Source organism: Gekko japonicus, unplaced genomic scaffold (assembly GCF_001447785.1).
Source record: "Gekko japonicus isolate JY-2015 unplaced genomic scaffold, Gekko_japonicus_V1.1 scaffold1850, whole genome shotgun sequence".
Classification (NCBI taxonomy): Eukaryota; Metazoa; Chordata; class Lepidosauria; order Squamata; family Gekkonidae; genus Gekko; species Gekko japonicus.
The window spans coordinates 324,383-350,674 of NW_015163658.1; the positions used below are offsets into that span (position 1 = coordinate 324,383).

General features: G+C 55.1%; 1 protein-coding gene across 1 annotated transcript in view; it reads left to right on the forward strand.

The window, feature by feature from the left end:
- Positions 1 to 25,889, forward strand: part of SCAP (SREBF chaperone) — a 55,512-nt gene extending 29,623 nt beyond the window's left edge. The window contains exons 12-24 of the mRNA XM_015407717.1: positions 1,937 to 2,017; positions 2,319 to 2,615; positions 2,650 to 2,822; positions 6,340 to 6,534; positions 9,320 to 9,521; positions 10,821 to 10,936; positions 12,241 to 12,808; positions 14,310 to 14,395; positions 19,059 to 19,141; positions 20,114 to 20,283; positions 21,854 to 21,934; positions 23,019 to 23,225; positions 24,126 to 25,889. Of these exons, the coding sequence (XP_015263203.1) occupies positions 1,937 to 2,017; positions 2,319 to 2,615; positions 2,650 to 2,822; positions 6,340 to 6,534; positions 9,320 to 9,521; positions 10,821 to 10,936; positions 12,241 to 12,808; positions 14,310 to 14,395; positions 19,059 to 19,141; positions 20,114 to 20,283; positions 21,854 to 21,934; positions 23,019 to 23,225; positions 24,126 to 24,371 (2,505 nt within the window). The 3' untranslated portion in view covers positions 24,372 to 25,889. The remainder of the gene's footprint in view (positions 1 to 1,936; positions 2,018 to 2,318; positions 2,616 to 2,649; positions 2,823 to 6,339; positions 6,535 to 9,319; positions 9,522 to 10,820; positions 10,937 to 12,240; positions 12,809 to 14,309; positions 14,396 to 19,058; positions 19,142 to 20,113; positions 20,284 to 21,853; positions 21,935 to 23,018; positions 23,226 to 24,125) is intronic.
- The last annotated feature ends 403 nt before the right edge of the window (positions 25,890 to 26,292 follow it).

The following is a 26,292-nucleotide window of genomic DNA, read 5'->3' on the forward strand; positions in this document are numbered from 1 at the left end:
TAGCCCCACTAGTTTTGATATTACATGCCTCTCCGTCCCAGTCCTGGTATTTCTTGGAGGCCGCCCTTCCAACTTCTTGCCAGGGTCGGCCCTGCTTAGCTTCCGAGATCTGACGAGATCGGGCTTTCCTGGGCTATCCAGGTCAGGGCTGTTCCCTGTTGTTGGCACGGGAATGCGGCCGACCTCTGCTTCCGTGAGGATTAAATTTTATACAGATTGTGAACAATGCTCCCTCTAAGCTGTGGAGTTTTGTGAGCAGAAAATCTGTGAGCTCCTGGCCTTAAGGCTGTGAGTGAACAATCTGGCTACTGCCTAAATCAGTTTGCTCTGGAGCCCTCCTTCCTGAGCGAAGGCAAAGATGTGTGAGCCGGAGGCTAAGAAACTGTGAGCCGGCTCGCGCTAACTCAGCTCAGAGGGAACACTGATTGCAATGCAGTTTACAGATTAACAGTGCAGCATAAAAGTACTTGCCCTGACCTGGGTGGGCCGGCCAGCCCCGTCTCGTCCGCTCTCGGAAGCACTGGCAGCGCAGTTTGTTTCCCTCGACCACATGGGTAGTTCTGCTCTCCCTGTAATAGCTCACCCTGCAGTTGTTGTTGTTGTTCAGTCGCACAGTCGAGTCCGACTCTTTGCGACCCCATGGACCAGATCACACCAGGCCTTCCTGTCTTCCGCCGTCCTCTGAAGTTTGCTCAATTTCATGTTCGTTGCATCTATGACACCGTCTAACCATCTCATCCTTTGCCGTCCCCGTCTTCTTTGACCCTCAATCTTTCCCAGCATCATGGTCTTCTCCTCCAGGGAGTGCTCCCTTCTCATTGGGTGGCCAAAGTATTTGAGCATCAGTTTCATTATCTGGCCTTCCAGGGAACAGTCAGGGTTGATTTCTTTTAGGATTGACTGATTCGATCTTCTTGCAGTCCAAGGGACTCTGAGTACACCCTGCATAGGCATATTTTAATATTAACAGGCCCAGGCTGGCCCGATCATCTGGGAAGCTAAGCAGGGTCGGCCCTGGCCAGTGTCTAAATGGGAGACCACCTGGGGAGTCCAGAGTCATGATGGCACACAGGCAGGCCACGGCCAACCACCACTGAACTTCTCTTGCCTTGACCTATACGGCCCAGGCCAGCCCGATCTCAGAAGCTAGGCAGAGTACATCTGGGTAAGTGCTTGGATGGGAGACCGCCAAGGAAGTGCAGGGTCGGTCCGCAGAGGCAGGCAAGGGCAAAACCGCCTCTGTCTTTTGCCTGGAAAACCTTTCGAGGGATCACCGTAAGTCAGGTGCGACTGGAGAGCACTTTCCACCACCACATATAAGAACATAAGAGACGGCAATGTTGGATCAGGCCAGTGGCTCATCCAGTCCAACACTCTGTGTCACACAGGGGCCAAAAATACCAGGTGCCCTCAGGAGGTCCAGCAGTGGGGCCAGGAGGACACTAGGAGCCCTCCCACTGTTTCCCCCGCCCCCCCCCCAAGCACCAAGAAGACAGAGCATCCCTTGCCCCAGATTCCCTATCTATACCTTGTGGCTCATAGCCACTGATGCACCTCTGCTCCATACTTGAGACCAGAGTTCCCTCTAAGCTGAGTTAGTGTGAGCCTCCTCACAGTTTTTTAGCCTCTGGCTCACACATTTTTGGCTTGGCTCAGGAAGGATGGCTCCAGAGCAAACTAATTTATGCAGTAGCCAAATTGCTCGCTCACAACATTAATGGCAGCAGCTCACACAGTAGAATTTTTGCTCACAGGACTCCACGGCTTAGAGGGAGCATTGCTTGAGACAGTGCTGGTGCAGGTCATGCCTGGTAGCTCGGGTGCACGGGAGGGGAGGCGGACTGGCAATCTCTGTTGTCTCCGTGGGGAAGTGGCTGGTCAGGAGGATGGTGCCCCTGCGTCTCCTGCGATCCGCTTCTGGCCTTTTCTTCGGCAGGAGGTTGCAGGGGAGCCCCAGCAAGGCCGTGGTGTTCCGGCAGCCAAGAAGGGCTGCGTGGTCCAGATGCCAAAGGCTCGCGTTTGGGGGGGCTTGAGTGCAATGCTCCCTCTGAGCTGTGGAGCCTTGTGAGCAAAAATTCTACTTGCTGAGCTGCTGGCATTAAAGTTGTGAGCGAGCGATTTGGCTGCTGCATAAATCAGTTTTCTCTGGAGCCATCCTTTCTGAGCTGAGACAGAAATGGGTGAGCCGGAGGCTAAGAAACTCTGAGCTGGCTCACACTAACTCAGCTTAGAGGGAACACTGTATGTTTTTTTTGGGGGGGGGTGCTGACAAGCTCACCTGTCATCACGGCGCCCTTTCCCCCTTGTCTTCCTTGCAGGCTGGGACAGTGGTCTGGATCGGCATCCTGGTTTACACGGACCCCGCAGGGCTTCGCCCCTACCTGGCGTCGCAAGTCACCGAGCAGAGCCCGCTGGGCGAGGCGGGTCTGCCGGCCATGCCGGTCCCCGGAGAAGTCCTCCCCACGGGCGACACCAAGCTGTCCCTCTCGGTCTTCCCTCCGGACCCGGTGCAGCAGCAGCTGCTGGAGAACCAGACGTCGGAGTCCCTGAGCAGGCAGGAGGCCGGTCGCTCGAGCGAGGAGCGGGAGAGGCCGGGGGGCAGCGGGCAGCCAGAGGTGGGTCCCAAGGCGGAAGTGACCTGGGGAGCAGAGGACGAGGAGATCTGGAGGAAGCTCTCCTTCCGGCACTGGCCCTCACTCTTCAGCTACTACAACATCACGGGAAGTGACCTGGGGAGCAGAGGACGAGGAGATCTGGAGGAAGCTCTCCTTCCGGCACTGGCCCTCACTCTTCAGCTACTACAACATCACGCTGGCCAAGCGGTGAGTGGGGCAAGGCGACGCCGGTGGTGTTTCCGTTGGGGCAGAGGAGTCTGTGCGCTTCCATACTGTGTCCCCAGTGGGGGGGGCTGCTTTGTCTGCTGTCAGGTTGTGTGTGTGTGTGTGTGTCTGCAGGCCTGGCGGTTTTCTTCTTCTGTGGCCTGCAGGGAGCTTTCTGGCCCCTCTGCGAGCGGATGGAGATGCAGACTGCCTGCCAGCGTTTCACGTTCTCCACTGCTTCCTTCGCTCTCTGATGCACCCACAAACACGCTCTCTCTGCAGGATGGGTTTTCTTCTCTTCGTGTACCACTTCATAGCCTAGGAGTACCCAACCTTTTAAAAAAACTTTTCCTTTTCTTTTGTTTTTTGAGTGTGTGTGTGCGTGTGTTGTGTCTGCACCTGGAAGTCACGTTGACCTCTGGTGACTGACGCCTACTGGGGGCCTGGAGGATTTTCGGAGAGGTGGCTGAATAAAGCCTGCCTCTGTCCTCCCGACTTGATATTCCAAGGAAGTCTCCCAACCAGGGGTCATTCCGTAGAAAAAGAGGTGCAGGAGCTCATTAGCATAACTCATTAGCATAACTCGTTTGCATATGTCACACCCCCTGACATCACCGGAAATGTGTCAGAAGACAACACCCACCACTCAGGCTCCACTGGACTGTTTTGGATTGCTAGCTACTGGGGGGGGGGCATGCAGATCTACCCTCGCAGAGGAGGGAGAGCTTGTACCTGAATAAAACTTGGTCTTAAAGGTTCCACTGGACTGTTGCTAGCTACTGGGGGGACGTACATACGTGCAGATCTGTCCTCGCAGAGGAGGGAGAGCTTGTACCAGAATAAAACTTCGTCTTAAAGGTGCCACTGGACTGTTTTGGACCGGGGGGGCCGGAGGGGGGCTCTGCAACTTACCTGGTTGCTTCTTGCTGTGACTGAGGGCTACTGGGAGCAGGGGGCGGGGCTTGTTGCCTGTGCCCGCCCCCCTGGGCTCTTTACTGCCGGAGCTCCGCTCCTGTGTGCTCCTGCAGGAAATGACCCCTGCTCCCAACCAAGTACTAACCACAGTCAACCCTGCTTATCTTCCGAGATCTTCCGAGATCGGGCTTTCCTGGGCTAGCCAGACCAGGGCTGAGTCCCCAAACTTTTTGAGCCTGGGGGCACATTGGGAATTCTGATACAGGGATGTGTGGTGCTGGAGAAGACTCTTGAGGGTCCCTTGGACCGCAAGGAGATCGAATCAGTCAATCCTGAACCCTGCAAGGCCAGAGACTGAAGCTGAAGCTCAGATACTTTGGCCACCAGATGAGAAGGGAGCACTCACTGGAGACGAAGACCCTAATGCTGGGAAAGACTGAAGGTCAAAGAAGACGGGGACGGCAAAGGATGAGGTGGTCAGACAATGTTATCGATGCAACGGACATGGAATTAAGCAAACTCCGGAGCATGACGGAAGACAGGGGGGCCTGGCGTGATGTGGTCCGTGGGGTCGCGGAGAGTCGAACTCGACTGTGCGACTGAACAACAACAGAAAGCTGAAGCTCAAATACTTTGGCCACCCAATGAGAAGGGAGCCCTCCCTGGAGAAGACCCTGATGCCGGGAAAGACGGAAGGTCAAAGAAGATGGGGACGGAAAAGCATGAGATGGTCAGACAGTGTTGCCGATGCAACGGACATGAAACTGAGCAAACTTCAGAGGACGGCGGAAGACAGGAGGGCCTGGCGTGATGTGGTCCGTAGGGACGCGAAGAGTTGGACTCGACTGTGCGACTGAACAACAGCAACAACAATGGCATAACCACAAAATGGCCGCCCCGGGAGGTGGAGCCAGCCACACTCCCCGAGGAAGGTCAAATGCCAGGGGAGGAGTAGTCTGAAAATACACGGGAAAAGAGGAGTGGGAGAGAGAGAGAGAGAGAGAGAGAGAATAAAACCCACACTGTGGTGTCAGGTGCCTCCAAAGCAGTGTTGTTCTGATTTGCATAGCCCGTCAGATCCAGTGGCCAATCAGAAGCTGCCCTAGGCGAGAGTCCCCACCAAGCGGCACCCATTCCCTGCAAAGACCTGGCGGGCACCAGATAAGGTGTTGGCGGGCACTGTGCCCTAGCCGGCGTTCTTGGAGCAACAACACTGACGTTATCGCAGTCATAAGAAGTGATCAGATCCCAGGCAAGAACTGAGCAGCAGCTTCACTGGGCAGGAAGCCCAACCATTGGGGCGCCGTTAGCAAGGGAAGCTGCAGTCACGAATTGGTCCCCCATTCCCCTGTGTCTCACAATGAGATCATTTCTCTGCCCTGCCTCCAACCGGGTGGAACTCTCTGCTGTGTAACATCCATGCCCAGTGTTCCCTCCAAGCTGAGTTAGTGTGAGCTAGCTCAGAAGAAGAAGAGAAGAGATTGGATTTATACCCCATGGCCCTTCACTACCCAAAGGAGTCTCAGAGCGGCTAACAGACTCCTTTCCCTTCCCCTCCCCACAACAGACAGGCACCCTGTGAGGTGGGTGGGGCTGAGAGAGCTCTGACAGAAATGGCTCTTTTTCAAGGACAGCTCTTATCAGAACTACGGCTTGTCCAAGGTCATCCAGCCGCGTGCCAGTGGAGGAGGAGTGGGGGATCAAACCCGGTTCTCCCAGATTAGAGTCCGCGCACTTCACCACGACACCAAACTGGCTGGGAAGATGAGAATGTTAACATACCACAATTCTGTTAAGTCTTGTGGCCTTGACTGGCCAGTTACAGTGGCACATGTCTCTATTAGTTAGCTTAGCTAAAGGAACAATACTACCCTGTGACCATATCAGTTGAAGAAGAAGAAGAAGAAGAAGAAGAAGAAGAAGAAGAGGAGGAGGAGGAGGAGGAGGAGGAGGAGGAGGAGAGCAGTGGAGCTGCAAGGCCGGCGTTGGCGGCCGGGACCATTGGAGACAGGGCGTGTGGCCTTATGACACACTTCCGGTGATGTCAGGGGGTGTGGCATATGCTAATGAGTTATGCTAATGAGTTCCCCTAGCTCTTTTTCTATGAAACGACCCCTGCTGTAGAGAATGAAAGACCCACCTAGGTTACACTCTAAATACCACCCGCGTGACTTCATCAGGATGGCCTCTGAAGACCCTCTCCGTGGATTGGGGATGGCTCCTTTGGTGCAGGGAGCCTGCTTGCTGATGCTGGGAACCTGATGCCAGAGCCTGCTGCTGATGCTCCTGGCAAAGGGTTGCAGCCAGTGCTCCCTCTAAGCTGAGTTAGTGTGAGCTAGCTCACAGTTTTTTAGCCTCTAGCTCACACATTTTTTTCTTAGCTCAGGAAAAAGGGCTCCAGAGCAGTGTTCCCTCTAAGCTTATAAAGCCAATCTCCTCTTCTTCCTCCTATAAATGCTGAGCTGGTGTCGCCCATTTACCCGGCTTGGCCTGCCCTGCCCTTGCCCATGAAAGGTGGCAACAGCCAAGCTTTGCCTTCTCCTCCACCTTTTTTTTGTTTTCTGCACTTGTCCCTCAACCCCTGTCCTTTTTTCTCCCCCAACAGGTACATCAGCATCCTTCCGGTGATCCCCGTAACGCTGTACCTGAATCCACAAGAGGCCTTGGAAGCGCGCCACCCTCAGGAGGCAAATCGCTACCACCCTTTCTTCTACATGAGCAGCGGAAAGGCCGAGCTGCCCGACCCGCTGACCGAAGGCGTGCTGAAGGGTCAGGGGCACCGGGACATCACCCTCTACAAGTAAGAGAGCTGGCCGGGAGGGGCAGGGCGGGGGGAGGGGGCACTGGAGACAGGTCTAGCAAGGCCTCCAGTTGAAGTTTATTTATTTATTTACCTGTTCGATTGATACCCCTCCCCTCCCCAACAAGACGGGCTCAGGGCGGCTTACATAAAATGCACATCCAAGAATGCCATTTAAACATACATAAAACATACATAAACAACCACTTATTCATTTTCCTAAACTGCCGGATCAATTAAAGTCCAAGAGCAAAATTCCTAATTTCGACCCTACCACTACTTCGATGTTAGTCCTGGCGGCGTTCTCACAACAGCTCAGTTTGATCGAGGGAATTTATGCGGCGAGCCAGGCTGCAGGTGGTAGAGCCAGGGCACAGGGTCACTCCTCAGTATTGAAGGCGGCTCCTGATCGAAGGCCTGGTGGAAGAGCTCCGTCTTACAGGCCCTGCGGAACTGTAAAAGGTCCCGCAGGGCCCCGATCTCCTCCAGGAGCTCATTCCACCAGTACAGAGCCGCCCCATTATCATTTAGGTTAGGTTAAGTAAACACTTAGGTTTTACGTAGATCTGACGTAGATATATGTTTCTTTAAATCTGACAAATCAGAGGCTTATTACTCAAATTACCATTGTCTTTTATAACCAATTATGCTTTTTGAATATTGTTTTCATTTTTTGTAACTTTCTTTTTATTAAGTAACAACTTTTTTATAAACAAACAAACATACAACTTTTCAAATACAAGCATATAAATATAAACAAGGTTTTAAATAATTCAATTTAAACATTAACAAACAACCTAAACCTTGGAGCAAGCATACAACAATCTACTTAACCTTCTATAAATCCATCAACTATTCTATATTTAATAAAATACAAAATCTTCATATCTTGGTGGTTTCTTAATAACTTCATTTGGTTCTGATTCTATATAACTAAAAAAGGTAAACCATTTTTCCATAAAATTTAAATTTTTTGTAGGGTTATCTGCCAGCTCAAGTTGTATCGCTATTTTATCTTGGACTATCACATCCCACACTTTGTTGAACCAATGTTTTAATGTTGGAATTACTGGTTTATTCCACTGTTGGGCTAATACAGTTTTGGCAGCCAATATAAGCTGTGCTGCAATTTCTTTGTTCAATTTAGTCATTGTAGAGTTTTCCCAACAGTTTAAAAGTATGGACTCTGGGCTATTTGGAATTTCATGACCCACTATTTTTTCTATTATCTCCAATACTAAAATCCAAAATTCTTGAACCTTAGGGCAAGACCACCAACAGTGCTTAAATGAACCAATATCATCACATCCCTTCCAACATTTCGGTGTAGCAACAGTGTGACTATAATACAATCTCTGTGGTGTCAAGTACCACCTTGAAAATAATTTATAATTTTGAAGTCTATGATTTAATGATTTAGTGGAAAATAGTGGTAAGGACCATACTTTCTTCCATTGCTCTCCAGCTGCAGTTTTACTCGGCTGGGAAAGTTAATGGCTTTTGCCTTGCCTGCTTGCTTTGCCCACGCGAGATGTATCCATTGGCTCACGCTTACAGGGGGGATGTTTGATTCTAGTATAAGTCAGAGGCCCTGGTATTGGCGGCCATTCCTGACACAAGCTGTGCACGTGTCTCTAGTTCTGGATTTACCACTAAACAGTTCTCTTCTCAGGAAGCCCTGTGTTGCGTGACCTGGGTAAGGACCCTGACAGCCAGCCTGACACCCTTGGGGCCTGGGAAGGCCAGCCGTTTTTGGGCCCTTGAACGCAGTGCTCTCTAGGGAATCTATGGGGAAAAGCAGTCCCTTGTGCTGAATCGTGCCGGGGAGGAGAGGGAATGGGGCGGCAGCCAGGGGTGGAACACCTGGGTTGCCTGCAGGAGTTCCCTCCCATCCAGTCCCCAGTTGTTTCTCCGCATGTGGAAACGGGATTCGGGGCTGAGTGAGAGAGGAGCTTCTCTGCCGGAAACGCAGCCTGCCAGTCAGAGGTGACAGTCTAGAGCTAGAGGGACAGATTTGACTCTGTATCGAGCCGCTTCATACGTGCATCGGAGCGTATAGATGTCCTTACAGCCACACAGTAAGTTGGCCACTGGGTTAGGCAGGAGGCTGGACTAGGTGGACCCTCCCTGGTCTGACCCAGCAGGGCTCTTCTGGTGTTCTTCTCAGGGGAAGGCCTCGGCCTCTCTGCCCTGTTGCTGGACTGTGTGATACCGAGTGTTGGACTGGATGGGCCTTTGGCCTGATCCAACATTGGCATCTCTTATGTTCTTTTTTTTTTTTAAGATATTTTTATTACAGTTTTCAAAATAAATCCAACATTCAGCTATTTCTTCATTTCAAAGCATCTCTTATGTTCTCACGTTCTCAGGGGAAGGCCTTGGCCTCTCTGCCCTGTTGCTGGTCCTCTAGAGGAACTGGCTGGCCCCTGTGTGAGATGGGAGGCTGGACTAGATGGACCCTCCCTGGTCTGACCCAGCAGGGCTCTTCTGGTGTCCTTATCTGGGGAAGGCCTCAGCCTCTCTGCCCTGTTGCTGGCCCTCCAGAGGGACTGGCTGGCCATTGTGTGAGACAGGAGGCTGGACCGGATGGACCCTCCCTGGTCTGACCCAGGAGGGCCCTTCTGGTGTTCTGAATTCACTCTGAGCAGGTTCGCTGGAGGGGCAGTGAGGGCATCTTCTAAGCCAATGAAACCCGTTGTTCTGCACAGCTCCCCGTGGCCTCAGAGGGACTGGGTCAGGAAGACCGTCTCACGTCTGACTGGTGCTGCTCTTTCCTTCCTGCCAGGGTAGCTGCTTTGGGCCTGGCCTCTGGGATCCTCCTGGTTCTCTTGCTCTTCTGCCTGTACAAAATCTTGTGCCCCAAAACCTACGGCCAGAACGGGCTCTCGCACAGCAGGAGAAGAAGGGGGGACCTGCCCTGCGACGACTACGGCTACTCCCCGCCAGAGACAGAGATCATCCCGCTGGTCCTCAGAGGCCACCTCATGGTAAGATGCCTTGGGCAGAGGCCAGGCTGCTGAGTGAGAGGGGCTACGTAGCTCACTGGGCAGAGCCTCTGCTTGGCATGCAGGAGGTCCCAGGTTCAATCTCCGGCTCCTCAGAGGCCACCTCATGGTAAGATGCAGGAGAGGGGCCTTGGGCACAGGCCAGGCTGCTGAGGGAGAGGGGCCACGTGGCTCACCGGGCAGAGCCTCTGCTTGGCAGGCAGAAGGTCCCAGGTTCAATCCCCGGCATCTCCATTTAAAAGGACCGGGCAGGAGGTGATGGGAAAGACCTCCGCCTGAGACCTTGGAGAGCCGCTGCCAGTCTGAGTAGACAAGACTGACCTCGATGGAGAGAGGGTCTGATTCAGTCCCTAAGTAGAAGGCAGCTCCATGTGTGTTTGAGGAGGGGCCGTGGCTCAGTGGTTCAGTGGCCGAGCTTCTGCTTGGCATGCAGGAGGTCCCAAGTTCAATCCCCGGCATCTCCATTTAAAAGGACCGGGCAGGAGGTGATGGGAAAGACCTCCGCCTGAGACCTTGGAGAGCCGCTGCCAGTCTGAGTAGACAAGACTGACCTCGATGGAGAGAGGGTCTGATTCAGTCCCTAAGTAGAAGGCAGCTCCATGTGTGTTTGAGGAGGGGCCGTGGCTCAGTGGTTCAGTGGCCGAGCTTCTGCTTGGCATGCAGAAGGTCCCAGGTTCAATCCCCGGCATCTCCACTAAAGATCGGAGGATAGATGGTACGCAGGGCCTCTGCCTGAGACTTTGGAGAGCCGCTGCGGGTCTGAGTAGACAAGACTGACTTTGATGGACCCAGGGCCTGATTCAGTAGAAGGCAGCTCCATGTGTTCTTGTGGGAGGAGGGTTGCAGCAAAGTTTCTCTCAGGAGGGGCTGTGTGTGCATCTGGGTCTTCATCTTTCGTGGAATCCTTTCTGCTATGTGAGATTCAGGCTCCCAGTCACTCTTGACGTGGGTGGGAGTAAGGGGACGCTCGGGGGCTAGAGAAGGGTGGCAGATCTGGAAGGAATGGTGGCTCGAGGAGCGGCATGGCCGGTTTCCCCGCCCCCTGGAAACCTTCCCCCCCTCCCCGTGTACCTTGGGGGCTTCCCAGCTCCCCCCCCCCAGTTTCTGCCCCCTAAGCTTTTTCTGTGGCCGCAAGAGCTTCTGAGAAGCGGAGTGTTGCGCTTTCACAGTTGTATGCAGACATGCCGGCATGCAGTGGGGTTTCCTCGTCGACAGGTGCTGTGCCCAGTCAGGGCCGCCTCCGGACCCTCTTGCTCACCTTCTCCTGCTCTTCCTCTGCAGGACATCGAGTGCCTGGCCAGTGACGGGATGCTGCTCGTTAGCTGCTGCCTGGTGGGTCAGATCCGGGTGTGGGATGCCCAGACGGGCGACTGTCTCACCGTGGTTCCTAAGCAAGGGTAGGTGAGCCTGGAGGGAAGGGGCTGTCGGTCTTGGGAGGGTAAAGGGGGCTCTGGGTTCATGCCTGGCGGTTGTCTGCAGGAGACATTCTGAACAGAAGAGAAGCCAACGTTAGATCAGGCCAGTGGCCCACCCAGTCCAACACTCTGTGTTGCACAGTGGCCAAAAACACCAGGGGCCATTGGGAGGTCCACCAGCAGGGCCAGAACTCCAGAAGCCACCTCACTACAGTTGCTCCCCAAGCACCAAGAATACAGAGCATCACTCTGTATTCACTCGCTGCTGCCACCCACTGGCTTCTACACACCCACTGGCTTCTACACTGCACAGGGATTATTACTGTGATAAGTGCGCTAAACTAAATAATACAGTACTGCAAAAATCAGAAAATATGTGCTGTTTAAATAAGTTAAAGTGATATGCTTTTTTTACAAGGTTGGAATACAAAAATACAGTCAGTTTCAAATAAACAGAAGTGGTTTTTAACGAAGCAAATGATGTTAACGACGAGCTCCGGAATGCCCTGTGTCGTTTCGACATTCCTTCTTCTGAACAAGATTCTATAGATAATTTCCAGTTTTTTGCCTCATCTGTAAGAGTAGAAATGAAGCCTGATGCTCACATATTTTCTCTTCGTAGGCCAATAACAAAGCACAGTTGCTAGTAGAAAATTCATTTCGGGCGAGTTACAGTCAAGTGAGACAAAAAACCTGGAAATTATCTATAGAATCTTGTTCAGAAGAAGGAACGTCGAAACGACAGAGGACATTCCGGAGCACGTCGTTAACATCATTTGCTTAGTTAAAAACCACTTCTGTTTACTTGAAACTGACTGTATTTTTGTATCCCAACCTTGTAAAAAAAGCGTATCACTTTCACTTATTTAAACAGCATATATTTTCTGATTTTTGCAGTACCGTATTATTTAGTTTAGCGCATTTATCACGGTAACGATCCCTGTGTAGTGTAATATCCATATACTATGTACCGTGCTCTGTTTGCTTAAACCCACTGGCTTCCAGCAGTACCCGATGTCTTCCTGGGTCTCCTCGGGCCGGCCGGCTGCCCACCTCCACTCCCCCGCCCTCCCCGGAGTCGTTCTTGGAGGGTCTGCCGCTTGCACAGATGTCTGCCGGCTTTTGGGAGGAGCAAGGCGGCGCAGGGGCTTCCGAAGGGACACCCGCACCCTCCCACAAGGGTCTCCGTCCTGTTACCCGGCCTTGCTCATCCAGTGGTGGCGCTGCACTCCGTTGGCCGTGACCCCCTCACTCTGCTTCCCCCTCTCGCCACTGCTGTGTTTTAGGCTGCGCCGAGACAACAGCGGCATCTTCGACTACCAGGACTGCTGGGACCAGAGCAACGGCAAGGGCGGGCTGGAGAACTCCTTCGACGGCGGCAGCAGCAGCAGCCGCCCCTTCAAGAGGGCGCGGAGTCCCCCGCAGCTACCCCTCTTCAGCGACCAGCCGGACCTGACCGCCCTGATCGACACCAACTTCTCGGAGCAGGCGAAGGCGGCCCCCCCGGAGCCCCGCCACCGCGCCCTCTGCGGCCGCCCGAGGGAGCGAGGCTACGACTTCAGCAGCCTGGTGGAGAAGGCCTACGAGGAGCAGGGCGCCTCCCACAGCCTGAGCTTCGCGGGCTTCTCCGCCCCCTCCGGGCAGGCCGTCTCCCGGTCCCCTGGCGGTGGCTGCGGGGGCGAGGACGGGGAGTGCAGCCCCCGCAGGAGCAGCCTGGTGGACTCGGAGCTTCCGGGGGGCTTGGAGCAGGCCTCCCCCCTCCCCTCGTGGGGGGGCGACTTCGAGAGCTCCATCTGGAGCCTGGAGCTGCAGGGGAACCTGATTGTCGCCGGCCGGAGCAACGGGAGACTGGAGGTGAGGGGGGGGGCCCTCTGTGGCCGGGGGGGAGGGACGGGACACACCTACTTGGGCGACGGAAGTGATTCACTCGCTTCCCAACCAGTGTTCCCTCTAAGCTGAGTCAGTGTGAGCTAGCTCGCTGTTTTTTTAGCTTCCGGCTCACCCATTTTTATCTCGGCTCAGGAAGGAGGGCTCCAGAGAACACTAATTTCTGCAGTAGCCAAATCGCTTTCATGCCAGCAGCTCACAAAATAGGGTTTTTGCTCACAAGGCTCCACAGCTTAGAGGGAGCCTTGCTTGCAACCAGTGTTCCCACTAAGCTGAGTCAGTGTGAGCGAGCTCACCGTTTTTTAGCCTCCGGCTCACTCATTGTGGTCTCCGCTCAGGAAGGGATGGCTCCAGAGCAAACTTAATTTATGCAGCCACCAAATCGCTCGCTCACAGCTTTCATGCCTGCAGCTGACAAAGTAGGATTTTTGCTTGCAAGACCCCACAGCTTGGAGGGAGCGTTGTTCCCAGCTCTCCCTTAGGTTGGAAAGGAGAGATCTTTTGCGGGTTTGAGGGGCAGGAGTTGAAAGGGATTGGGCTCCCTGCCCTAACAGATAGCACCCTTGTGCCTGGATCTGCGGAGTCCCCCCCCACACACACACACCACCAGACCACCGTCTGCCTGGACACGAGCCAGGGGTCATTCGGGAACCCAGGCCCAGCGGCTGTGCACTGCCGTGACCTCATCCCAAACGGAGGAGGAGCCATTCCGGCCGCCTCGTAAAACAGTGTTTTGTCCGAGAGGCGTTTGCTCCGCCAGCGTGTGCGGCTCTGTGGGGTGGCTTGAGGGGCCTTGCCACAGACAGGGGCAAAATGCCTTAAATCGCCCCAAGAGAGGACCTGGCAAAGCCTCTCCTCCTCCCCCCTTCGTGCCGTCTGCAGCTGGGGTGATCTCTGGAGGGGCAAAGTAAAAGGCAAGACAGCCCCCCCCCCCAAGATCAGAGGGGAGGGGTGGGCAGCTGTGGCCTGACTCCAGAGGGAGCACCGCTCATGACTGGGGATGGGAGGGAGCGGGAGTGAGAGGAGGGCGGCTGCCCCATCAGACTCTCCTGCAGGCTGGGGGAGGGCGTGAGGCAGGAGGGCGTTCTGCCTCTGGGCTGGCCGCTGGGGGGAGAGGCTCTGGCCCTTTGCGTCTGGACCGGGCTGCCCTCAGGGTGCCTCGGTGGAGGTGGTGAGCTCCCCCCTCCCCAGGCACTCTTCAAGCAGCGGCTGGACAAACACGGGTCAGGGATGCTCTAGGCCAGTGATGGCGAACCTTTTAGAGACCGCGTGCCCAAACTGCGACCCAAAACCCACTTATTGATCGCAAAGTGCCAACATGGCAATTAAACCTGAATACGGAGGTTCTACTTTAGAAAAAAAAACCACTCATACATTAACTTAAGAGGATCCAAACAAAGTAAGGAAAGCAATCCTAAAGGCTTTCATTGACTTAAAATGATTTGGCAGAGAACCCCCCGTGTTCCAGGTGTGGGACGCCATCGAAGGCACTCTGCAGTGCAGCCACGAAGATAGCCCGTCCGGCATCACTTCCCTCATTTTCCTCAACAGCAGGTACTTCTGTTTCTCATCTGACACCGTGGATAAGTCCACTTTTCCCCCAAGGCCGGCAAGGGAACAAGCCACAAGAAGCCAGGGGAAAAGCGATCCAGCCGAGCCCAGCCAGCCAGCCAGAACCATGGCCAAGGGTGTCAGGCCTCCAGGGCACCGGGTCGGTGGAGCAATGGGTTCCCCCGCACCAGAAATCGGTTTTTAACCAGTCCCGTTCACCCTCCTGGGAAGGTTCCTCCAGCAGGCCGGCAGGGTGAGAGCCGTCCTCCCTGTCCCATAATGAGGGTCCGGCTGCTGAAGGAGCCCCTCCTCTCCCTGGGCAGCACCGGGAAGGACCGGAACCGCTGCACAAGTCCCTGTTGTCGCAGTCCTCCCCGCGGCAGCTTTATCTGTGCCGCAGCTGGTGACGAACGTCTAGTCCACCGTCCTGCTTCATACAGTCAACAACCCGTTGCCCCGGAGGACCAAGCAGGGCACAGAGGCCGAGGCCCTCGCCTGATTTCGCCTCGTAAGCCCTGGGATTCAGAGGTGGCTGCCTCGCAGTATGGAGGTTTCCTTTACACACCACGGCTGGTAGCCACTTGTGGATTTACTCCTCCGTGAACTTGTTTGATTGCTGTTAAATGTTGGGAAATTGGTAAAGATTGTTAGATATTCAGAGGTTGCTATGGATCTTTGTTCACTGGAGAGGAGGCATTTTCTCTCTGTGTAAAAATCCTTATTCCTACGGGAAGGGTACGCAGGAAAATCTACAAAACAATAAACACTTAAGACTACATGCTTGCAACAGCAGACAGACAAAGTCAAGTTGGTAATGGAGATTCTTCCTTTCTTCTTGACCGCTAGAAGGAAATCACCTGAATGCATTAACCAATGATTGTTAGTAAATAGGCTCCAGTTTCCCGGGCCTTCTCCTCATTGGGTTTGTGCCAAGTTCCCTTCCAGGTCACTCTAAATAGCAGCACACAAGGTAAACACACATCAACCCTGTAATGACTTAATTTAGACCTTGCAACACACCTATTTCCAACACTAAAGACATCTTTGCTTGAGGCCATCGCTGCCTCCACAGGCAGTGAATTCCAGTGTGACTACTTGTTGAGTTCCCTCTACCCACCTTCTCCACCCCAGGGCATAGTTTTATAAACCTCTCTCATGTCTCCCGCTCAATCCTCTTTTTTCCTAAGCTGAAAAGCCCCAGAGACTCCTCAGCCTTTCCTCATAGGGAAAGTGCTCCAACCCCCTAATCATCTTGGTCGCCCTCCTCGGCACTCTCCCCAGCTCCTGCGATGTCCTTTCTGAGATAACGGTGACCAAAACGGCACGCAGTGTTCCAAATGCGACCTCACCATAGATCTATACGGGGGCGTTACAATATTGGCCATTATCTTCATTTCCTCATAATTCCCAGCATGGGTTTTTGTTTTTTCCACCGTCACCAGTTGAGTTGAGATTTTCATCAAGCTTTCCACTACAGCCTGAGTCAGACCGGTTTAGGGCTGGGGCTCCCGTTCCCGACCTTCGATGGGGTGCCTTTGGTGCCAGCGTCGGAGGTTAGGAGTTTGGGTGTGCTCCTGGACTCCTCTCTAATGATGGAGGCCCAGGTGGCAGCCACTGCCAAGGCGGCCTTTTATCATCTTTGGCTGGCTTGGCAGTTGGTCCCCTTCCTTGACCGCGATGACCTGGCCACAGTGATCCATGCGACGGTCACCTCGAGGTTAGACTACTGTAACGCTCTCTATTTGGGGCTGCCTTTGTCGCAGATCCGGAAGCTGCAGCTAGTGTAGAATGCTGCAGCCAGGCTGTTGATGGGTCTCTCTAGGAGGGATCACATCCGGCGTGTGCTGAAAGCGCTGTGCTGGCTACCAGTAGCGTACCGGATCCGCTTCAAAGTGCTGGTTCTTACCTTTAAAGCCCTGTTTGGCCAGGGTCTGGCTTACCTAAGGGGACCGCCTTTCCCCATATGTTCCCTCAAGGGCACTACAGTCGGGGAGTGAACATCTGGAAATTCCAGGCCCCAGGGATATTAAATTTGCTGTTACTAGAGCCAGGGCATTTCCGGTGGCGGCTCCTACCTGGTGGAAGGAGCTCCTGGAGGAGATCCGGGCCCTGCGGGACCTTTCTCAGTTCCACAGGGCCTGTAAGACGGAGTTCTTCCGCCAGGCTTTCGAGTAGGAGCCGCCGCCACTACAACTCCACCACCGATATGTATGCAGCATTGCACCACTACCCCCAATATGTGGTTCCATCTGGGTGCGAGGTGACCCTGGAAAGAGAGGGGATGACAGGTTGCGGGGCCAATTGCCATTGGATTAAGATCTACCCCATCTTGCGATAAATGGAGCACTGACACTTTGTTGTTGTATTATATTGTTTTACTGTTTTAGGCTGTTTTATCTATTTTAACTCTGGCACTTGTGCCTCATTGTTAGCCGCCTTTGGGGGAGGGCGGGATATAAATTCAAAAATAAAATAAATAAATAAAATAAATAAAATCCCTTTGAATCTCAGTTTCAGTTAGTTCAGACCCCATCGGCCTATGTTTAAAATCAGGAATTTCTTTTGTTCCAATATGCATTGCCACGTTGTTACCTAGTCACCTAACTTAACGAGGTCCTTCTGCAGCTCTTCACATTGTGATTTGGGGTTTTCACCATCCTGAAAAATCTTTGGTATTGTCTGCAGATTTGGCTTCTACACTGCTCAACCCCCCTCCCCAATCATAATATGAACAAATTAAATAGCATTGTCCCAATACCTATCCCTGTGGGACCCGACTGTTCAATTTGGTGTCGTGGTTAAGTGCGTGGACTCTGGGAGAACCGGATTTGATTCCCCACTCCTCCACTTGCACCTGGCTGGATGACCTTGGGTAAGCCGTAGTTCTCTCAGAGCTGTTCTCTCAAGAGCAGTCCTCAAAAGAGCTCTCTCAGCCCCACCTACCCCACAGGGTGTCTGTTGTGGGGAGGGGAAGGGAAAGGAGTTTGTGAGCCGCTCTGAGACACCTTCGGGTAGTGAAGGGCGGGGTATAAATCCAGTCTCTTCTTCTATAATATGAACTAATTAAATAGCACTGTCCCAATACCTATCCCTGTGGGACCTGACTGTTCAGTTTGGTGTAGGGGTTAAGTGCGCGGACTCTAGTCTGGGAGAACCGGGTTTGATTCCCCCACCCTCCTCCACTTGCATCTGGCTGGATGACCTTGGACAAGCCGTAGTTCTGATAAGAGCTGTTCTTGAAAAAGAGCCGTTTCTGTCAAGAGCTCTCTCAGCCCCGCCTCCCTCACAGAGTGTCTGTTGTGGGGAGGGGAAGGGAAAGGAGTTTGTGAGCCGCTCTGAGACTCCCTTGGGTAGTGAAGGGTGGGGTATAAATCCAATCTCCTCCTCCTCTTCTTCTCCTCTTCATTGCAAAGACTGTCCATTTGTTTCTTCTCTCTGACTCCTGCCGTTTCACCAGATTTAAACCCTTCCTCTAATCCCATGACTGCTAACCCTACTCAGGGATCTTTGGTGAGGGGCCTTCTCAGAGGCCTTTTGGGAGTCCAAATGTCTGGTGTCTTCCGGATGGCCCACTTGCCCGTTAACCTGCTTGAACAACTTCCAGGGGCTGGTGAGGCAGGGCTTCCCCTTCGCCAGAAGTCTTGGCCTGATTTCCCCTTTGCAATCTTCATTCCTCAGCCTGCTTAATAATTATTTTTAATAACAGTTTCTACTCATTTACCTGGAGCAGATATTAGGCTAACTGGCCTCAGTCTCCTGCATCCCCTGTGGACTCGTCGTTAAACATTGCGGTGATATCTCCTATTTCCTAGTCATCCGGCAAGGAGGGACGCTGGTTTTAGTGCTGGGTTATGTCGATGGAAAGTTTTACATTTCCGTTCTTGACGAGCCCTTGGGCGGATGCCCTGTGGATCTGCAGACTTAGAATCAGTTTTCAGCCTGTCCGGTAGTCAGACTGGGACTGGGAAGGTCCAGGTTCAGTTCTCTGCTCTGCCCTGCAAAACGTCGGGTGACCTTGGGCCAGTCACGTACCCTTGGTTTGGTTTTTGGGGGCAGAATGGAAGAGGGGCGACCCTTGTAAATGTGGAGGGAAAGTGCTCTGGCTGGGGTGTCAAATGCCACTCTCCAAAGGGATCCACTGTCCCTGATAGATCAAGATGGGTGGCCGTGTTAAGTCTGTCTGAAAGACTAGCAAAATTGGTGGCAGGGGAGGAGCTTTCTTCGGGAGTCACTGCCGGTGTTCCCTCTAAGCTGGGTGAGTGTGAGCTAGCTCACAGTGTTTTAGCCTCCAGCTCACACATTTTTGTCTTCGCTCAGGAAGGAGGGCTCCGGAGCAAACTAATCTATGCAGTAGCCAAATCGCTCGCTCACAACTTTCATGCCAGGAGCTCACAAAGTAGCATTTTTGCTCACAAGACTCCGCAGCTCAGAGGGAGCATGCTCTCTCCTGCAGGCTAGTCTCTAGTGTGTCCCTAACAGGAAGCGTTTCTAAGTTGAATGATGGGTTACAGGCTGGGGGGGGGCAGTGAGCCCATTCGTGGGGAGGGCAGGGTAGAAATTTAAATAAATTAAAAAAATAAAAATGATATTGTGCTGGAAGCGCGTGAGCCATCCCAAACCCCCTCCTGAAAAAAAAGTCTCCTTCCTTTCTGTGCCCCGTGACTAGGATCGTGGCTGCCCGGCTGAACGGCTCCCTGGATTTCTTCTCCTTGAAAACACACGCTTCTTTTGATCACTCCCAGTATCGAGGTAAGAAGGTCCCTCTCCTGGGGGAAGCTGGAAGCTCCCGGGCGGGGCCCCCCTCTGTGGCTGCTCCTGAAGCACTGGAAAAACCCCCCCCCCCCGCCCCCAGGATGAGAGCTGGGCTGTTCTGGCTTGGGGGGGCCTCCCGGGAACTAGGCAGCCCAGGCCTCAGAGCCCGAATCCGGTTTGGGGGGGGGCAGGTCTGTTCCTCCAGCTCACCTGTCTCCACATCCTCTACTCTTTGTTGAGCCAGTTTGGTGTGGTGGTTAAGTGCGCGGACTCTGATCTGGGAGAACCGGGTTTGATTCCCCACTCCTCCACTCGCAGCTGCTGGATGACCTTGGGCAAGCCGTAGTTCTGATAAGAGCTGTTCTTGAAAAAGAGCAGTTTCTGTCAGAGCTCTCTCAGCCCCACCTACCTCCCAGGGTGTCTGTCTGTTGTGGGGAGGGGAAGGGATTGTGAGCCGCTCTGAGACACCTTTGGGTAGTGGAGGGCAGGGTAGAAATCCAATCTCCTCTTCTTCCTCTTCCTTAAGAGAGCCAGTTTGGTGTAGTGGTTAAGTGTGTGGACTCTAATCTGGGAGAACTGGGTTTGATTCCCCACCCCCTCCACTTGCAGCTGCTGGATGACCTTGGGCAAGCCGTAGTTCTGGCACAGCCATCCTTGAAAAAGAGCAGTTTCTGTCAGGAGCTCTCTCAGCCCCACCTCCCTCACAGGGCATCTGTTGTGGGGAGGGGGAGGGACAGGAGTTTGTAAGCCGCTCTGAGACTCCTTCGGGTAGTGGAGGGCCATGGGGTACAAATCCAATCTCCTCCTCCTCCTCTTCTTCTGCCTTGCGACCCCCCCCCCCCCAGGCTTCTGGGATGAATATCGTGGCGGAATAGCCGACCCCGTGTCTGTCCTTTGTGGGTGTGAAGTGTGGCTGTGCTTTGCCCTGGGCAAAAGGAGCCTGAGAGGCCTCTCTCCCTCTCTCCACAGGGACTCCGAGCAGGAGCAGCCTCCCGTCGTCGTCTCCGATGTACAGCAGCAACGACGTCATCGTTTGTCAGCTGACCCACACCGTGACCTGTGCCCATCAGAAGCCCATCACGGCCCTCAAGGCTGCGGCCGGACGGCTGGTCACCGGGAGCCAGGACCACACGCTGAGAGTGAGTCATCCGAGAGGGACTGAACACGTGGGGTTCACGGCGGTGGGACGGGGTGGCCGCTGCCAGCACAGACCCCGCTTCGGGAGGGGGTTGGATAAACATGTGGAGCAGAGATCCCTTGGTGGCCATCAGCGACAAGGTGTGGAGGTGGAGCCCTCTGTCTGGGCCAGGGGTGCTCTGTGTTCTTGGTGCTTGGGGGGGCCAGAGTGAGAGGGCTTCTGAAGAAGAAGAGGAGGAGGAGGAGGAGGAGATTGGATTTATACCCCGCCCTTCACTACCCAGAGGAGTCTCAGAGTGGGTTCCAATCTCCTTCCCCTCCCCACGACAGACAACCTGTGAGGTAGGTGAGGCTGAGAGAGCTCCTGGCAGAAACTGCTCTTTTTCAAGAACAGCTCTTATCAGAACTACGGCTTGCCCAAGGTCATCCAGCCAGGTGCAAGTGGAGGAGGAGTGGGGAATCAAACCCGGTTCTCCCAGATTAGAGCCCACACACTTAACCACCACACCAAACTGATTGGATTTATACCCCATGGCCCTTCACTACCCAAAGTTGTCTCAGAGCGGCTTACAAACTCCTTTCCCTCCCCCTCCCCCCAACAGACACCCTGTGAGGGAGGCGGGGCTGAGAGAGCTCCTGGCAGAAACTGCTCTTTTTCAAGGACAGCTCTTATCAGAACTACGGCTTGCCCAAGGTCATCCAGCCAGGTGCAAATGGAGGAGTGAGGAATCAAACTCAGTCCTCCCAGATTAGAGTCCGCGCACTCAACCACTACACCAAACTGGCTCTCCTTTCCCTTCCCATCCCCACAACAGACACCCTGTGAGGGCTGAGAAAGCTCTTTCCAGAACTGCTCGTGAGAGAACAGCTCTGAGAAAGCCATGACTGACCCAAGGTCACACCAGCAGCTACATGTGGAGGATTGGGGACTCAAACCCGGTTCTTCAGAGTCCGAGCTCCTAACCACTACACCAAACTGGGGACTCCCCTGCCCCACTCCTGCATCAGTTAGGCAGAGGAGGAGGCACTACAGGTGGCAGCTGGCTGGCCGGCTGATGAGCAAACAGCCCAGGGAGGCAGTGGGACGGGCAAGCTGACCGGCGTGCAGGCAAAGCAGAGCCCTAGAAGAGGAGGCAGGGATGGAAGGGGAAAGCATCAGAAATAGAGGGAGGCACCAAACGTGAGGGAAAGTGTCCATGGGAGGAGCAAGAGAAGGCAGTAGGGGCAGCCAAAATAGAAAAGATCCCCCCCCCCAGCAAGTGTTGCAGGTCCCCACATGTACTGTTTTAATTGTTGTTACCTGCCTTCAGTCCAATTTTGTACAAAAGCAAGGTGGGGAGTCACGGGGCGACTGGGGGGGGGCGAGGGGGGAGCTGAAGATTGGGGAGGGGCCCATGGGCTCCACAGTAGCAACGGGCCTGGTCCGTGCCCTGTGCCTCAGAGCTGCACAGCCCAAGAGTAACTCTCTGGGAAACCCACAGATTGCAACAGAGAGGGAGGGAGGGTCCAGGAGCCACACCTGCGCAGGACCCTCCGCCCCCACTTGACGGCCCTCCTCTCGTCCGTTGGCAGGTGTACCGTCTGGAAGACTCCTGCTGCCTCTTCACCCTGCAGGGTCACTCGGGAGCCATCACAGCCGCCTACATCGACCAGGTCAGGACCTCACACCTTTGCGGGTTGGGATGGGAAGGATGAGGCAGGGGTGGGGAGGACGGTGGGCTCATTGGGCGTGCTGGAAAGGAGGGGGGCTGGGCCGCAGGGGTGGGGGGCCCAAGTCCTGCCCCCAGCACCGCCACGCTTTCCGAACTCAGCTTCGCCACAGAGGAGCAGAGTGCCGAGCGTGCCCTAGCAGATGCTCAGGGACCCAGCTCGGCTTTCGAAGCCCCTCTCTGTCCGTGATGCACCCTTTAAAGAAACTGCTTATTGCACCACCAGAGAAAAGGTCACCTTCTGTATATCATTTAACCTGGAATTGCAGGTGTCTGGCTTCTTAAGAATAAACAAGTTCAAGGCCCCGTAACGCTCGGGAAGAACCGGGTTCAGAAGGTGGACTTAACACGAATTCTAGTCCGTTTGTTTGTCCCTGGTCCTTGGCCCCAAACTAAGCCATGGAAAGGCCTCGTTTAGCCATGCGTCACAAAGTATGTCACACACACACCTGAAGCCTGAGTCGCGTCATTGGCAAGCCCCCAGGAGGGCCAGCCTCCCTGCTTCCTTCAGGTAGAAGAGGAGACTGGATTTATACCCCATGGCCCTTCACCACCCAAGGGAGTCTCAGAGGGGCTTACAAACTCCTTTCCCTCCCCCTCCCCACAACAGACACCCTGTGAGTAGCTGAGAGAGCTCTGACAGAAAGTGCTCTTTTTCAAGGACGGCTCTTATCAGAACTACGGCTTGCCCAAGGTCATGGCTTGCCCAAGGTCATCCAGCAGCTGCAGGTGGAGGAGTGGGGAATCAAACCCGGTTCTCCCAGATTAGAGTCCACGTACTTAACCACGACACCAAATGGCAGGGAAAAACTGTCTTTCCTCAGGCTGAGAGAGGGACAACCCCCCACCCCCACCCCACCGCCAAGGAACGGCAACCCTCCGAGTGTGGTCTGGATCCCATCGGTCTCGTCCCCCTCCTCCCCTTGGAGCGGGCGGGTCTTTTAACTCCCTTGGAAGTGTTCCGTTGCATGCTGTCCTCGGCAGCGGCACCAGACGGAGCTCCGGCTCACTTGCCCTCTGCCTTTCAGACCATGGCGCTGGCCAGCGGAGGCCAGGACGGCGCCATCTGCCTCTGGGACGTGCTGACGGGCAGCAGAGTGAGCCACATGTACGCCCACCGCGGGGACGTCACCTCCCTGACCTGCACGAGCGCCTGCGTCATCAGCAGCGGCCTGGACGACGTCATCAGCATCTGGGACCGGAGCTCTGGGATCAAGCACTACTCCATCCAGCAGGTGCGCGGCAGGGAGGGGGGGGCGCCGTCCTCCGAGCAGGGTCCCAGGAGCAGGGGGGGGGAGAGAAGGGGCGGCGCAGCGAGCTGGTGGCTGGATCTGTGTTAATTCTTCTGACTGACTGTGTTTGAAAATGCAGACTCTTTGTCAGGTGGTCCAAACAATGGAGCATAATTTTATGCATAGAGATGAGACTGGGAGCACCCACTCCCTGCAGCCGGCACACCTGGTCCCTTTACTCCACTTCCTTTGTATGGAGGACACTCTGTCTCCAAGAGGCAAGGCCTTTGCCGGGAGATATAAGAAGAGCCCGGCTGGGTCAGACCAGGGAGGGTCCCTCTAGTCCAGCATCCCGTCTCACACAGGGGCCAGCCAGTTCCTCTGGAGGGCCAGCAACAGGGCAGAGAGGCCGAGGCCACCCCCTGAGAAGGACACCAGAAGAGCCCTGCTGGGTCAGACCAGGGAGGGTCCATCTAGTCCAGCCTCCCGTCTCACACAGGGGCCAGCCAGTTCCTCTGGAGGGCCAACAACAGGGCAGAGAGACTGAGGCCTTCCCCTGATGTTGCCTCTGGGCCCCAGGATTCAGAGACTTAGTGCCTCCGAACGTGGAGGTTCCCCTCAGCCACCACAGCTAGTAGCCACTGATAGACTCCTCCTCTATGACCCTATCTAATCCCCTGTTTATGCTGTGTATTTCTGTGGCCATCAGTACCTCCTCTGGAAGTGAATCCCACATTTTCAACTCTGTACAAAGAGTCCTATTTCCTTGTGTCCCTCCTGAACCTACTGCCCGTCCACGGGGTGCCTTTGAGTGTCTTGGGAGAGGGAGAAGAAGTCCCCTTTGCCACCCCTCCCTGCCCCACACAGAGTGCCACTCATCTGCAGTCTCCGCCTCTCTCGCAGGACATGGGCTGCGGGGCCAGCCTGGGCGTCATCTCGGACAACCTGCTGGTGACGGGCGGCCAGGGCTGCGTCTCCTTCTGGGACATCGGCTACGGCGACCTGCTGCAGACGGTCTACCTGGGCAAGAGCAACGAGGCCCAGCCGGCCCGGCAGATCCTGGTGCTGGAGAACGCGGCCATCGTCTGCAACTTCGGCAGCGAGCTCAGCCTGGTCTACGTCCCCTCTGTGCTGGAGAAGCGCGACTGAGAAGGAGCGTGGGGGGGGAGGGGCCTCCCATCGGGGCACGGGCCTCCTGGCATCGGGTAGCCACCGAGTGCGGCCTCCCTGGCCCCACACACAGTGGGGGGGGGAGAGAGAGGGGGCCTCCTGCTCCTGGCTTTCCCTCTAGGCTTGGATTGCAAGCACACCATCCGTAGGAGAAGGGGGAGACGTGGGCGCCTGAAAGGGGGCACAGGGGTCACTGTGAGCCCTTGTGGCCCTAGCAAGTAGAGTAAAGGGGCAGAGAAGGTCCCCCGTGTGCCACGGGGAGGCGGTCCTGTGAGCTGTGGCGCCCGTCCACTGTGGCAGGCGCAGCGGCGGCCTCAGGCCTGTCCGAAGATGGGAGGCGTTTGCCCGCTTACTGCTCTCCATAAAAGGAAGGCCTCCCTCCTCGGAGGAGGCGGAGCTGGGAAGAGAAGGGTCCGCTCCGGCTGTTCCCCAAAGATGAGTCCATAAGGGGGGTCTGGCTCCGTGGCTGCCTGGAGTCCTCCTGCTGTCCTGCTGACAGGGAGGGGGGTGGGAGGAGCCCCCTGGAGCCCAGGCCTCCGGGGCAGTGGGGCCAGAGAAGCCAGTCCGGCAAGCGCCCCACAAGCTTGGCTCCGTTCCCGCTTAAGCCCACCAAAGGCCCGGCCGCCCCTTCTAGCAATAAGCCCTCTTTGGCCGGCATCCCGCCCCCGCCTGGCCCAGGGAGGGAGCCCGTGGCACCGCTGGCCCTATTTATTGATGTGCTGTACATATTTATTTATTGTGGCAGGACGGGGGGAGGGGGGCTTGGCCGGAGACCCCGCAGGGGCAGCGCAACCCCACCCGCTTTGTTCTCCCGTGCATCGGCTTTCCCACCGGGGAGGGAAAGGGTCCTGTCGAGGTTGTGGCACGTCCCCCTTTCCTGCGGTTCTGGCACTGGGCCCACCCGTGGCCCCCGAAAGGGCCACGGGGGTCTTCCGCCCGCCCTTGGTCAGTCTTGGTAGCGCCAGGAAGCAGCCCAGCACCAGGGGCAAAAGTCTAGCTTCCACTCCCGCCCACGAGGGACGGCCGGTACCTGGCCAGATATGCATTTGGGGCTGCTTTGGACCTCGGGCGGGGGCTCAACTAACAGAAACAAGGGGGGGGGAGGCAGAGAGGAAGGAAGAGGAACTGGAAGAACCCATCCTGTGTTTCCAGCTGTGGAAACTATCGAAGTCTGTTTTTTTTGTTTTTAATGCCGGTTAGTGTAGTGAAGGATGCTTTGGGATTAATCTGCCGTCTTCTGCCCTGCCCTCCCCAGCTGGGCTAGTGCTCCTGGGGGGGGGCGGGCGAGGGAGGGAGGCGGCAGTCCCCGACTGGCTCCGTCACTGCTCTCGTGGTTCCTCCCCCTCGTGGCCCCTGCCGATCCCCGTCGTCGTCCGCGTCCACCCCAAGATGTGCCTCCGGTGGCCTTAGCTCTGCTGTACCCTTTGGACTGTACGGTGGCAGCAGCTTTTGTACCAGGTTGTGTTTTCTAAAGTGTACAGGTGCAGACACATTAAACAGAACTAACTGAAGCCTCTGGGTCTGCTTGTTTGGGGCGGGGGGAAGGAGAGGGAGAAAAGGCAAAGTGGAGTAAAGTTCGGAGTTTCTGCTGGTCTCTCTTGGGGCCGACCAGCAGTGTCTCAGCAGTGCCCTGAATGCTGACGCAGGGGAAACAGCAGCCTCCAAGTGGCATTCATAGAATAATAGAGTTGGAAGGGGTCCGTACAGACCATCTGGTCCCACCCCCTGCCCAATGCAGGACCGGCCTAAAGCACCCCTGACAAGTATTCGTCCAGCCTCTTCTCGAAAGCTGCCAGTGAAAGAGGAGCTCACCCACCTCCCCAGGCTCTGATTCCCCCTTTGAACCACTCTGACCATGAAAAAGTGTCTCCTAATATCCAGCCGATCCCTTTCTGCATGT